The sequence below is a fragment of the Oncorhynchus kisutch genome, unplaced genomic scaffold, assembly GCF_002021735.2.
Source record: "Oncorhynchus kisutch isolate 150728-3 unplaced genomic scaffold, Okis_V2 scaffold4050, whole genome shotgun sequence".
Lineage (NCBI taxonomy): Eukaryota > Metazoa > Chordata > Actinopteri > Salmoniformes > Salmonidae > Oncorhynchus > Oncorhynchus kisutch.
The window spans coordinates 176903-192188 of record NW_022265995.1 but is presented as its reverse complement, the minus strand read 5'-3'; the positions used below and the strand labels follow the sequence as shown (position 1 = coordinate 192188).

The 15286-nt window shown below is 41.0% G+C and overlaps 1 protein-coding gene across 1 annotated transcript; it reads left to right on the top strand.

Moving 5' to 3' along the window:
* Window positions 1-495: 495 nt before the first annotated feature.
* On the top strand, window positions 496-9117 carry LOC109877240 (zinc finger protein OZF-like). Its single transcript, XM_031822041.1, has 3 exons — window positions 496-599; window positions 1582-1830; window positions 6057-9117. The coding sequence occupies exons 2-3, from the start codon at window positions 1734-1736 to the stop codon at window positions 7418-7420; spliced, it is 1461 nt and encodes a 486-aa protein (XP_031677901.1). The 5' UTR covers window positions 496-599; window positions 1582-1733; the 3' UTR covers window positions 7421-9117.
* The last annotated feature ends 6169 nt before the right edge of the window (window positions 9118-15286 follow it).

Here is a 15286-nt window from a genome sequence, read left to right as displayed (position 1 = left end):
GGGTTTGTGGTATATGGCCAGGCACTCCGCGTTGCGCTTAGAACAGCCCTTAGCCGTGGTATGTTGCCCATATACCATACCCCCGTGTGCCTCATTGCTTAATCAAGTCGACATTCATTGATGGAAAATGATCTGGTGAGTTTAATAAAGGTGTTGTGTAAAGGTCTTATAACATGTGTTATATCTGGAGTTTCCTCGGACAATGAGGTTCATCTTCTTAAGCAGAAGATTCCTGGAGTGTTTGGATGACTAAACCGTGTGTAGATGGAAAGGAGGAAAGTCAATCGGTTTTACTGACGTTGGAAGAAGAGTACCAACCTACTAATATTTTTGGTATTTATTAGAATCCCCCATTAGCCGCTGCAAAAGCATCAGAGTTGTTCACTTCTTTCATTAACTTCTCAAACCTCGGCTTGGTCTGATTTCAAGCGTTCTCGCAAGTCTCGCGTTGTTGCGTCTCTTGGTTAGGAACTCTATGGCTGAAGTGGGGGAACAGGAAGTTCCGGCCAGGGCCTCATCTTTCTTCATAACAAAGAAAGTGGCAGAATTGTGCAGTAGAGACGATTACTTTTGTCTCCTTTTCAAATGGATTGATACAGGTATGCACGTTTAAATATAACGTTTAAACTTTGTAATATCGAAAGAACATGTCATAAAAAAACGTTAAGGTATTATCACGTTTAGTTAAGGTTTTATCTTTGTGTCAAACTGGGTGAGTGAAGAACGGGATAAAAATAATGTACAATTCACATAACGTTAGCTAGTTAGAGACTTTGGGCTTGCCTGAGTGGATGTACATAATTTCGTCAAAGTAATTTAATAAATAATCAATTTATTTGAGATGTCGGAGTTTGTTTTACATGTCGTTATTGGTTTTGTGTCAAATGAGCTGGAAAAATGGCGAGCTGGGAAAATGGTGGTGCCCACTCTGTCTGCGTCAAAGAGAGACAATTTCACGGTTGCACTACTGTTTTGAAGCTGAATGTGATGATGATCAGTTTTCTACATATGTAGTAATATTCAGACACATTCAGTTTCCACCTTGATCTATAATTGTTACTGGTGTGAACGGGAAATACAATCGGTCTTTGAATTAAATAATACATTGAAGAGAAGGTTATTCGGGAGAATCAAATGTGTCACTAGCCGAATACAACAAGCGTTGAACTTAGGGAGGATCAATGCAAATAGTTCAGGTAGCCTTTTGATGAATTGTTCAGCAGTGTTATGGCTTAGGGGTTAAAGCTGTTAAGGAGCCTTTTTGACCTAGACTTGGCGCTCCGGTACCGCATGCCGTGAAAATGGTACATAGAGCTGCCTAAATACAAACTGCAACCTTGTACTAAATGGTTTTTGTCATTTATGTGAATTTGGGAAATCTACTATAGTTTAAGTGCATTTACGTTATGTAGCCTAATTTATAGTGTGTACTCGCCAAATGTGAATTTGTGTTTTGCTGTCAATGCTTAGCCACCAGAACTGTTGAAATTAGATAATTGAACAAGAAAAAATAGAGAATAAAGAATGTACCTGAACTGCCAAGACAATAACTTTTGTGTCCGTTTGTCTTTGTTACTACAGGCCGACTCAGATTAAGTCTGAGGCTGGTAACATCAACAGTGAGGACAAACCCAGCCTGCCTCTCTCCTTCCACACTGAGTCCAAACCTAAAACCTACAGACACTGGGTCCTAATTGTGACAGTGAGCCCAGTTTGCACTGCAGGATCCAGAGATGGCATCAGTGAAGTTGGAAGACTGCAGTCAAACACTGGAGCTGAATGTCAACATTAAAGATGAAGAAGAGAAGATTGGGAAATCTGTTTCTCATGGTAAGAGCAGTTTCTATCTAACTAAGTTTGTTATTCATTCCAACTTCCCACTGTGCATGAGAAGTTGCAGTAGAACTGTTTCATGATGAACTGTTTCAATGAGAAGGTAGATGTCTGTCCTGTGTAGCTCAGTTGGTAGATCATGGTCCTCTCATCGCCAGGGTTGTGGGTTTGATTCCCACGGGGAACAGTATGAAAAAAAGTATTGTAAATTTGTAATACAGTAGGAGATAAAGAACAATGTTTTCTTCATTACATCTTTCACATTATTATGTAGTTTATGGTGGTCCCCAGTCATCTGGTGTTTGTTACAAGAACACAATGAGAAGAGACCGGAGTCTTGTGAGTCACAGCATGCACCAGGTGATCTAATTACAGTATGGAATTCACAACTAAATGTTTGCCAGCTAGATATCTTAAACCTATTAAGTTCAGTCTACAATGTGCTAAATGCTCTGCATTTGCCCATTTTGTTTGCTAATTTAGTAGCTAGTTAGCTACCTAGCTAAGTGGCTAGCTTCTTCTAAAATCAAGCATTCGCCTGGTAACAGCAGAGAATGCCCTCCTGGATCAAGATCCCTGCAGGCTAATATTCAGTTGGGGGTGCAGCAAACTCAGTCACGTTTTTGAGTTACCTGTATATTTGTATAGTTTGTCCGAAACTGTACAAAATGTTTGCAACGCGCTCATTAGCATTTAGTTTTTTCTATGAGGATTCCTTAGTACTTGTTAGCATTTTGATAGCATTCTGCTAAGTGACTTTTAAACAGGTGTAGTCAACTTGTGCTCTAGGTAATAAATAAAGCACATTGCGTTCATAAATTTGCCCATTTAGATCATTTTTCATTATGAAACTTACCACTACTAGTTTCCCAATACAGAGGTCTGAGCCAGTAACGTGTGTCAAACGGTGGCTATAAAATATATTTTGATTTAACACTTTTTTGGTTACTACATGATTCCATATGTGTTGTTTCATAGTTTTGATGTCTTCACTATTATTCTACAATGTAGAAAATATAAAAAATAAAGAAACCCTTGAATGACTAGGTGTTCTAAAACTTTTTACCGGTAGTGTATATCTGCAGAAATAAGACTGATCCTGCTTGTGTTGCCTGTTTGTTTTAATAGCCTACTGATTCCGTGAGCACAAAGCCTCACGCAACATGTCAGAAAAACTATTTTTAAAATTCAGCTGTTTTTTAAAAATATCTTTGCAATGCTGTAATGAAGGCTTAACCAAACGATTCAACAGACTTGGTTATGCTTATTTATTTAGTGTTGTTTACGTTGTTCCAAATAGTCAGAACTTTTTTCTTGTACTCTAACAGCACCTACTTGGAACACCCCATATGCACTCAGTGTTTGCTCCTTACCTTCTTTTTCTTGATCTCCAGTGTTTTCCACAACTAGTCACATTTATTCCACACATCTGACTTCCCTTTACCTACTGAGCAACCAGTAAACATTCTCCCATTTTCAAGTTCGTCACATCCTCTGCATTCATTTTTCTGTTACGGTGTTCTGAGTTTGTTATAACCAATTTATTTATGTGATTACGATATAGGTTAGGCCCTATTGGTCAGGTGCATGCGATGTATACATGTGTCACAAAGAGAGGAAAAGTTGAGGGAATAGAGAATGTTTTTCCATAACATATGAGGGATTTCAGCAACAGAACTTTTCAGTCAGAAATGGCTGTAATTATGTTACAGCTTCAGTACAGTGGACAGCGTGATGAACACTGTTGATGTTCTGTGGTGGTCCCTGCAGCAGGGAAGAGAGAGAGACAACGGGTGCTAGTCTTTTTTGTTGTTGTTGTAAGTCTGAGCACAGTCGTATCAATTGCGGTCGAACTCCCTCTAGTCATTTGTGTGTCTTAGTTTAAGAGCAGTTGGATTAAATAAGTATCAGACAAGCTCAGTGCATGTGGTTGATTTGATTAAAACATGTCTATATATGGAGAAATAGATGGTAAATTTTTCGACCAATCGATTGGTGGAAAGAACAGACTACTCTTGGTGCCCTAATGGACTGTGCAAGTTGTTTTTTGATATGTATTTTTATTTCACCTTTATTTAACCAGGTAGGCCAGTTGAGAACACCTTTATTTAACCAGGTAGGCTAGTTGAGAACACCTTTATTTAACCAGGTAGGCTAGTTGAGAACACCTTTATTTAACCAGGTAGGCCAGTTGAGAACACCTTTATTTAACCAGGTAGGCCAGTTGAGAACACCTTTATTTAACCAGGTAGGCCAGTTGAGAACACCTTTATTTAACCAGGTAGGCCAGTTGAGAACACCTTTATTTAACCAGGTAGGCCAGTTGAGAACACCTTTATTTAACCAGGTAGGCCAGTTGAGAACACCTTTATTTAACCAGGTAGGCCAGTTGAGAACACCTTTATTTAACCAGGTAGGCCAGTTGAGAACACCTTTATTTAACCAGGTAGGCCAGTTGAGAACACCTTTATTTAACCAGGTAGGCCAGTTGAGAACACCTTTATTTAACCAGGTAGGCTAGTTGAGAACACCTTTATTTAACCAGGTAGGCTAGTTGAGAACACCTTTATTTAACCCGGTAGGCTAGTTGAGAACACCTTTATTTAACCCGGTAGGCCAGTTGAGAACACCTTTATTTAACCAGGTAGGCCAGTTGAGAACACCTTTATTTAACCAGGTAGGCCAGTTGAGAACACCTTTATTTAACCAGGTAGGCCAGTTGAGAACACCTTTATTTAACCAGGTAGGCCAGTTGAGAACACCTTTATTTAACCAGGTAGGCCAGTTGAGAACACCTTTATTTAACCAGGTAGGCTAGTTGAGAACACCTTTATTTAACCAGGTAGGCCAGTTGAGAACACCTTTATTTAACCAGGTAGGCTAGTTGAGAACACCTTTATTTAACCAGGTAGGCCAGTTGAGAACACCTTTATTTAACCAGGTAGGCTAGTTGAGAACACCTTTATTTAACCTGGTAGGCCAATTGAGAACACCTTTATTTAACCAGGTAGGCCAGTTGAGAACACCTTTATTTAACCAGGTAGGCTAGTTGAGAACACCTTTATTTAACCAGGTAGGCCAGTTGAGAACACCTTTATTTAACCAGGTAGGCCAGTTGAGAACACCTTTATTTAACCAGGTAGGCTAGTTGAGAACACCTTTATTTAACCAGGTAGGCCAGTTGAGAACACCTTTATTTAACCAGGTAGGCCAGTTGAGAACACCTTTATTTAACCAGGTAGGCCAGTTGAGAACACCTTTATTTAACCAGGTAGGCCAGTTGAGAACACCTTTATTTAACCAGGTAGGCCAGTTGAGAACACCTTTATTTAACCAGGTAGGCCAGTTGAGAACACCTTTATTTAACCAGGTAGGCCAGTTGAGAACACCTTTATTTAACCAGGTAGGCCAGTTGAGAACAAGTTCTCATTTACAACTGCGACCTGGCCAAGATAAAGCACAGCAGTGCGACACAAACAACAACACAGAGTTACAAATGGAATAAACACGAGTACAGTCAACACAATAGAAAAAAAGAAAGTCTATATACAGTGTGTGCAAATGGCCTGAGGAGGTAAGGCAATAAATAGGCCATAGTAGCGAAGTAATTACAATTTAGCAGATTAACACTGGAGTGATAGATGAGCAGATGATGATGTGCAAGTAGAAATACTGGTGTGCAAAAGAGCAGCAAAGTAAATTAAAACAATATGGGGATAGGTAGATTGGGTGGGTTATTTACAGATGGCTATGTACAGCTGCAGCGATCGGTTAGCTGCTCAGATAGCTGATGTTTAAAGTTATTGAGGGAAAGTCTCCAGCTTCAGCGATTTTTGCAATTCTTTCCAGTCATTGAAAGTATTCCACAGAGAGGCTGGCCCATGTTGACTCAAAAGATGGATGTCCTTTGGGTGGTGGAATGTTCTTGATTCATAAAGGAACATGTTCAGCATGAAAAACCCAGCAGCATTACAGTTCTAGACACAAACCGGTGCACCAGGCACATACGATCATACCCTGTTCAAAGGCACTTAAATCTGTTTTCTTGCCCATTCACCCTCTAAATGGCAGACATTCGATCCAAATGATCTTAAGCCTTAAAAATCTGTCTCCTTCGCTTCATGTATACCGATAGCCGTCACCGGGTCAGTCTGTCATGGAAAGAGCATGTGCTCATAATATTTTGTACCACTGACTTTTTTCTTCTGATGCTGTTCACACAGGTCACCTTGAGACATCCTCTACATCCAGAGAGCAGAAGCAGGAAGATCACAGAGCTAAGAGGTTTCACCACTGCCCACATTGTGAGGAGATTTTCCCATATCTATCAAAGCTAAAAATACACCTAAAAAAACACACAGGAGAGAATCTATATTCCTGTACTGACTGTGAGAAAAGATTCACAACATCACATTCTCTGACAGTTCATCAGAGAGTGCACACAGGTGAGAAGCCTTACTCCTGCTCTGCCTGTGGGGGGAGATTCTCTCGACGGAGCCACTTAAAGAGACACCAACATATACACACAGGACAGAAGCCTTACTCTTGCTCTGACTGTGGAAAATGCTTCGCAACATCATCTGACCTAACAGTTCACCAGAGAACACACACAGGAGAGAAGCCTTTTTCTTGCTCTGACTGTGGGGGGAGATTCTCTCAACTGAGCAGTTTAAAAAAACACCAACATATACACACAGGAGAGAAGCCTTACTTCTGCTCTGACTGTGGGAAGAGTTTCTCCCTATTGGATACCTTAAAAGCACATGCACGTATACATACAGGAGAGAAGCCTTACTCCTGCTCTGACTGTGGGAAGAGGTTCTCTCAACGGAGCAACTTAAAAATACACCAACGTTTACATAAAGGAGAAAAGCCTTATTCCTGTTCGGACTGTGAAAAGAGTTTCTCCCAATTGGATAAGTTAAATAGTCACCAGCGAATACATACAGGGGAGAAGCCTTACTTCTGCTCTGACTGTGGGACTTGTTTCAGCCAAATTGATACGTTAAAATGTCACCAGCGAATACATACAGGAGAGAAGCCTTACTCTTGCTCTGACTGTGGGCAGAGTTTCTCTCAACACAGCAGCTTAAAGAAACACCAACGTATACACACAGGAGAGAAGCCATACTCCTGCTCTGAATGTGGGACGAGTTTCTCTCTACAGGACAGCTTGAAATCACACCAACGTATACACACAGGAGAGAAGCCTTACTTCTGCTCTGACTGTGGAAAGAATTTCTCTCGACACAGCAGCTTAAAGAAACACCAGCGTATACACACAGGAGAGAAGCCTTACATCTGCTTTGAATGTGGGAAGAGTTTTACAACATCAAGTGCTCTGACAGTTCATCAGAGAGTGCACACAGGAGAGAAGCCATACTCCTGCTCTGACTGCGGGGGAAGTTACTCTCGACTTGGAAACTTAGAAACACACCATCGTACACATACAGGAGAGAAGCCTTACTCTTGTTCTGACTGTGGTAAATGCTTCACAACATCAAGTGCTCTGACTGTTCATCAGAAAACACACACAGGAGAGAAGCACACCAACAGATACACACAAGCCGAGAGTTTTGCAGATTAAAATCTTACGTTTTCGGTGGATTGACAATGGACCCGTATTAAAGTATCCTTTTTTTGGTAACAGTTCTCTCAAACCAGCTGTGATTAAAGTCACTCCATCACTTAATTCTCATTAAAGAAGTGGTAAGTGAATTGGATCAAATGAAGAAAGTGTAGAACACTATTGTAATCCTGTTGTTTCTCACTGTGAGAGAACAATGCAGAGGAAAAGGAGCATTACAGAATGTTAGCCTCTCTTTACTGATCAGTGTGCATCTTGTCAGTGTTGGTGTTTTGTTAGCGTCTACTGCAAAGATATTGAGATGACCTTGGATTGGCCCTTAGTGTTGAATATCCTCTTAGGTTTCTCTTGTTGAAACAATGGAGTCTGATGGTTGACTGGATAGTACTGCTTCCCTCTGTAGTTTTCTGTTGGAATGAGCAAGTACACACAGCATGTATGAGATAGAGATGGTGTGATGATCAGTTTTCAGCATATATATATATATAGAGGAGCACAGTTAGCTCTGGATAACATGACAACAGCCTAACCAGCTAGGGCGAGTAAAATGGTCAGTTGGGTGTCCTCTCATTTGTGACTGGATGTAGCTAGCAAGCAAGCCAATTTTAGCCAGTTAGCTGTGGACGATGCTGAATGGGCAAAGAAGAGCTCTCCAGTAGGTACCAAAACATTCAAAGGCCATTTTCTCAGAAGTGAGGTTACAAGTATCAAGTTAATGGCCGAGCTGGTCGCCCGGCCAAACTGAGATATTGGGGGAGAAGGACCTTTGTCAGGGAGGTGACCAAGAACCCAATGGTCACTCTGACAAAGCTCCAGAGTTCCTCTGTGGAGATGGGAGAACCTTCCAGAAGGACAACCATCTCTACAGCACTTTGCCAATCAGCACATGACTTCCCGCTTGGAGTTTGCCAAAAGGCACCTAAAGGACTCTGACCATGACAAACAAGATTCTCTGGTCTGAATAAACCAAGATTGAATTCTTTGGCCTGAATGCCAAGCTTCACATCTGGAGGAAACCTGGCACCAGCCCTACGGTGAAGCGTGGTGGAAGCAGCATCGTGCTGTGAGGATGTTTTTCAACCGCAGAGACTGGGAGACTAGTCAGGATCGAGGGAAAGATGAAAAGTACAGAGATCCTTGATGAAAACCTGCTTCAGAACGCTCAGGACCTCCGTCTGGGGCGAAGGATCACCTTCCAACAGGACAACACAGGGATGGCTTCAGAACAAGTCTCAATGTCCTTGAGTGGCCCAGCCAGAGCCCAGACTTGAACCCGATCGAACATCTCTGGAGAGACCTGAAATTAGCTTTGCTGCGACGCTCCCCATCCAACCCGACAGAGATTGAGAGGATCTGCAGATAAGAATGGGATAAACTCACCAAATACAGGTGTGCCAAGCTTGAAGTATCATAACCAGGAAGACTCAAGGCTGTAAACACTGCCGAAGGTGCTTCAACAGAGTAAAGGGTCTTAATGTATTTAACTATTTTATTTTTTTGCAAACATTTCTAAAGACCCGTTTTTGCTTTGTCATTATGGGGTATTGTGTGTAGATTACGTAACGCAAAATGTGGGAAAAAGTCTAGGTAACTGAATACTTTCCGTGTGTGTGTGTGTGTGATGTGGTTGCCTACCTTGTTCAGTTAATAAAGTCAACGCAGTATTAAGATGATCCATAATGGGTTATGCATAATAAGCTAATAGCCTCTGTCTCTTGTGCAATACTCACCTGTGCTCTGCTGGCCTTTCCTTAAACCCTCTTGGACTCACATTTCTTCCTCTAATAGATTATTGGAAGAGAGAAGCAAGTTTTTTTTTTTTGCTGAATATTAATTACAGCAGCCAATAGAACTCACGGGTAGTTTGAAAGAGCCAACGCTCAATGGTGGTAGAATATATAGTAGTTATTGATTCACACCCATAACCATTCAATCTTTGTGAAGAGAAAGCCGTCTGCATCTTATTGTAGTCGTATATTATCTTATTGTAGTCGTATATTATCTTATTGTAGTCCTATATTATCTTATTGTAGTCCTATATTATTGTATTGTAGTCCTATATTATTGTAGTCCTATATTATTGTAGTCCTATATTATCATATTGTAGTCCTATATTATTGTAGTCCTATATTATTGTATTGTAGTCCTATATTATTGTAGTCCTATATTATTGTAGTCCTATATCATATTGTAGTCCTATATTATCATATTGTAGTCCTATATTATCATATTGTAGACCTATATTATTGTAGTCCTATATTATCATATTGTAGACCTATATTATTGTAGTCCTATATTATTGTAGTCCTATATTATCATATTGTAGTCCTATATTATTGTAGTCCTATATTATCATATTGTAGTCCTATATTATTGTAGACCTATATTATTGTAGTCCTATATTATCATATTGTAGACCTATATTGTAGTCCTATATTATCATATTGTAGTCCTATATTATCATATTGTAGACCTATATTATCATATTGTAGACCTATATTATTGTAGTCCTATATTATCATATTGTAGACCTATATTATTGTAGACCTATATTATTGTAGTCCTATATTATCATATTGTAGTCCTATATTATTCAAGCATGTCATTACAATAATAAAGATGAGGACAACAGGACTTATTTAACTGTTGAAAGTCAGGAAGGAATGAAGCAACCATAGAAAAAGGAGTTAGACTAATAACATTAGGGGAAACATTATGAATCCATATGCATCCGCCTACTAATTATACAAATGTAAAATAGGCTCTATTGTATTTCAAAATGATTATCACATTTGCTAGCTTATAATTGTAACTTTGTAGGCCGCATGTCCTGCACCAGATTTGCATGTTCTCTCCACAGTTCATGGAATGAAAGAGGTGAGTAATTCCAGTCCAGATAATACAATATAATACAGTCCACACTCAAAGATTAGCCTACTGGAGCTAGTTTCATGTATTTACCCAAAAGAGCATCGCTGCATCGATGGGCTTTTATGTTTTTCTGTGTGCAATGTGCGGCAGCCTATGTATTGGATAATGGCACAATCATTTGGGGCCCACTCCAACGACTCTAACCACAGTCCTATCTCACACACCTCACGCTGCTTTGCACTGAGTCAGGGCCATAACAATACCAGGAAGAGGAACAGACTTGGGTCATCTTATCAATTGAGACTGATTATCTTAGAGGGGGTGAGTGGTGACTCGGTCCAAATTTGGAAGGTATAATAATGTACTTGTATTTGCATCTGAAGCGTCCAGCGGGTTGAATAAATCTGGTTTGTGCTTTTACTAGTTGTCCGTCTGTTTCTACTCTGTTCGTTCAGAACTTAACAATCATTTCATTGAGACTTCACTTGGTACACTTGATATTGCTCACCCAGCAGAGAATCAGGGATGAGAGGCATCACGATATAATAAGCAACTAATTCTCAAACCCTGAGTAATATGACATTTAATTGATTCCAAATGACATGACCCTCCCCCGAAATAAATGTACACATTTCTAAACCCATTTTTCTCCAGGTAACAATTGTCAATTTCGATCTCTCCCTAAGCGACTTTTGTTTAAATGTCTATCTACCCAATACATGTCACTACACCTCTACATGCCAATTAGCTAGCCTCCTTTCGTATTTAAATAAAACTGAAATAAAACAACAACAAAAATATTATTTTAAAGTGTTTTCTATGGTGCAAAAGTCCAGAGACTATATTACTACCACAATTCAAGTATGACCCACTTACTATTGGAGGATGCAACCAGAGAGGAAGCTCTCTGGAGAATGCAACCAGAGAGGAAGCTTACCATTTCCATGCCTCATTGTTCAGAGTGGAAGAGCTGTGAGCTCACCTGTGATGGCCCACATCTATCACCTTTCCTATTGTGTTCGTAAGCACCACAGCATTTTAGGAAGCCATTGTTCAAAATGTGTTCATACGTAATATTATAATGAGAGGGGGTGTGGCCTGCACAGGGGAGGACCAGGAGGTTGAGCTCAGACTTCTTTTTGGACTAGCATCCTATCCAGAGGTTCCAGATTACCATTGAGTACAAACCCAGTCTGCCTCTCTCCTTCCACACTGAGTACAAACCTACAGTCACTGGGTCCTGATTGTGACAGTGGAGCCCAGTTTGCTCTGCAGGATCCAGAGATGGCATCAGTGAAGCTGGAAGACTGCAGTCAAAAACTGGAGCTGAATGTCAGCATTGAAGCTGAAGAGGAGGAGAAGAATGGGAAATCTGTTTCTCATGGTAAGAGCAGGTTCTAGATATAAATGCTATTCATAAATTAGACCACCATAAGTTATGATCCAGTCTATTGCTAATTGAATTCTGACATTACACATCCATGAAGAACTTCCGACTGCACTAATGTAGTTATGAAAGTTCAATCAGTAAGGCTGGTCTGAATGGATCATCACTTCATTCATCTAGTAAACTCTATAGTGCAGTTCCGTGGACACAGATTGAGCCTAATCCTTGAATAAATTGCACATTTAAACTGTAATAAACCATTTCAGTTATCTCAGGCACGGTTTCAAATGGTCTCAGACTTGTCCTAGTCTAGAGTTTAAAAGTCTGATTTCCAGAAGGATGATTAGAGTTCATCTAAATTCAGCAAAAAAAGAAACATCCCTTTTTCAGGATCCGGATTTCCAAGATAATTCCTAAAAATCCAAATAATTTCCCAGATCTTCATTTTAAAGGATTTAAACACTGTTTCCCATGCTTGTTCAATGAACCATAAACAATTGAACATGCACCTGTTAAAGACACTAACAGCTTACAGACTGTAGGCAATTAAGGTCACAGTTATGAGAACTTAGACAAAAGAGACCTTTCTACTGACTCTGAAAAAACACCAAAACAAAGATGCCCAGGGTCCCTTATCATTTGCATGAACGTGCCTTAGGCATGCTGCAAGGAGGCTTGAGGACTGCCGATGCGGCCAGGTCAATAAATTGCAATATCCGTACTGTGAGACGCCTAAGACGGCGCCACAGGGAGACAAGATGAACGTCTGATCGTCCTCGCAGTGACAGACCACGTGTAACAACACCTGCACAGAATCGGTACATCCGAACATCACACCTGCGGGACAGGTACAGCTGGTGGCCACACCAGATACTGACTGTTACTTTTGATTTTGACCCCCCCTTTGTTCAGGGACACATTATTCAATTTCTGTTAGTCACATGTCTGCGGAACTTGTTTCAGCTGTTGAATCTTATGTTCATACAATTATTTACACGTTAAGTTTGCTGAAAATAAACTCAGTTGACAGTGAGCGGACTTTCTTTTTCTGCTGAGTTTAGATCTAACAGTGGGGAACCATGAGGGCCAAGGCGACCTGCCGCCCCAAGCTTGCTGATATATATTTTCTGTAATGTTCAGCCATCCGGCTTTGTTGTCTCGTAGAGCGCATCATCATCTGCGTTGGACAGGGTCGTGGGATGGATGGAGTCAAACAGACTCAGTGTTGCCCGCAGGCTTTTAAATCTGTTTGACAGCTGGTGAATAACGATGTCAAGGTTTGCATTAAAGACGTTGACTCTAAAACTACTCTCCCCATCAGTCGCTCGTCCTCAAAATGATGCCTCGCCTTCCTTGCCTTCCTTCTCCGAGTGTCTTCAAATGTCTTCTGAGCACCCCATTTGTCGGCAAGGGTCTTTGCAGTGACTTTGGCCTTCTCAAAATCATGTCGGAATCCGGACAGGACCTCTACAATGTCCTTGAGTAGTCTAACTGCCCTGTGCAGGTCTGCATCTTTGGCCTGTAGCATTTTGGAGACGACGTTCACACTTTCTAAAACCTCAGTCTGCAGAACGACTAACATTTAAGTGCTGCTGCATCATCCATCTCGTCCTTCTTGTCACTTAAAAGCACAATGTTGGTGAGGTCCTTCATTACGTCCACATATCTGTGTCTCAGGGCGGCAAGGGACTCCTATCTAGATGACCAGCGGGTGGGACACAGTCGTTTTGGAGTTACAATTTCTGATGCAAAATCAAATATACCACTCAACATTGACCATCTCTTTATGCTATACCTGAAGAAGGTGTATAACAGTTCAACAGTATCATACTGTTTAAACTGTTTAATCTCTGGCACATTTTTGATAGAGTCGTTGAGAGCCAGGTTAAGATTATGCGCTGCCCAATGCACATAAACAGCAAGCTGCTCCTTTTCGGATATTCTGGCCTGCACACCTGAATAGACCTCGCTCATGTTAGCAGCTCCATCATACCCCTGACCACGACATTTTGAAATATCCAGCCCTTTATCCTCTTTGCTGACGAAGGTTTTTATGTTGAAGTCTCCAGAAATCCCCAAAACAACTCTGACGGTCAGATCTGTGGCCACATTATTTGCATCCCTTATCACTCTCACCTAGCGATAAACTTGGCTTAACTGGTCTACTTTGGATACATCCGGTGTGGTGTCCATACTAATAGAAAAGAATGGGGCTTCCTGCATCTCTGCCTGAATGTCACACTTCACTCGCTCGGCTAAAATATAAATCAGCTCGTTTTGGATTTGAGGACTGAGATAGTTAACGGATCCTGCAGGGCGTTCTAAAAGTTCTTTCAGAACTGGCTCCTAAAATGACAGCAGTTCAATTATACTGAGAAAATTTCCACTGTTGGCCTGCCCCAGCTTTTCACAGTGCTTCCAGCTGAACGCTAAATTACACGATGCAAGTGTGAGAGTTACATTAACTATGCGCTCCAACACCTGTCGCCAGAAATTTGCTGCGTTACGCACGCCTCTCTCTTTCTGCGTCAATAGTGCCATTGAGCTTCCATTGCTCATATACCAAACAGGCACCCATGTGAATCTGGGATGTCTCATGACATGCTATTTTGGGTGTTAGATGGCGGCAATCTCTCACTCCATTCACCCACGCATCAGAGAAGAAAGGGGCTCTCTGATCTCCGAACAGCCAGCAAGGCTCACAATACGTGCAATCTACCTTGGCCAAATAACATAGCCATGTACGTGGTCATTTGATTACAGCCTTGGTTGTAGTGGTGTGATACGACTCGGAAAAACACCGCCTTTCATCATCTCTTGAGAATGGGCCAGTAGGTTTACACGAGCCTAATGCAATAACGTGCCGTTTAACTTTTGCATCGACATTTGTTGTATAATACCCCCCTGTCAGTTGGATAGGCAAAAAGTTTCCTCAGCCGCCACAATTCTAGCCTCGCCCTGCTCCTCTTCCTCCCCGCCCGGGGATAGCTTGTCAGGCCTGGCTTGTGCTCAGGGTTGTATCCACCGATACCTGACAACCTGTCAACTTTCCTCTGTCAAAGTTGCTTCTTCTGGTATGATGGAACAGCTCGGCCTTGGCTCACTTGACCCGCTAAAAGCTGCTGCTGGTGATGATAAACCTACATCCTCTTCTGGTCCTGCTACATTTCTTGTGCTAGCAATGGCTGCACTTGAACTGCATTTGAATCGAACTGCATTTGAATCTAATTTAACACATTTTGAAACCTCCTTTGCTTTCTCATTTTTGATCCTTGCTCTTTTGGGCTTCACTTTTGTGTTGATACATTGCTGATTTTTAAATCCGTAATTTTCTATTCTCGACATTCTCTCAAATTGTTTTGCGCCCGTTGTCTCTTGATAGCTGCTCAACTGTTGCTTAAAAGGATCACAGAAACAACAAAACTTTGGAGAGTATTTGCACAATGAATCCCAGAATGCATTTCATTATCTTAACATGGTATTGAAAGTATTAAATAAAATGATTTATTTAGCAAATTAATTAGATTTGTCGTCAATACACTAAAATATCATGCTGACTTACAATAGGCCTGTCCCTCTGCCAGGGTAAACAAAGTGGTAATGTTGTG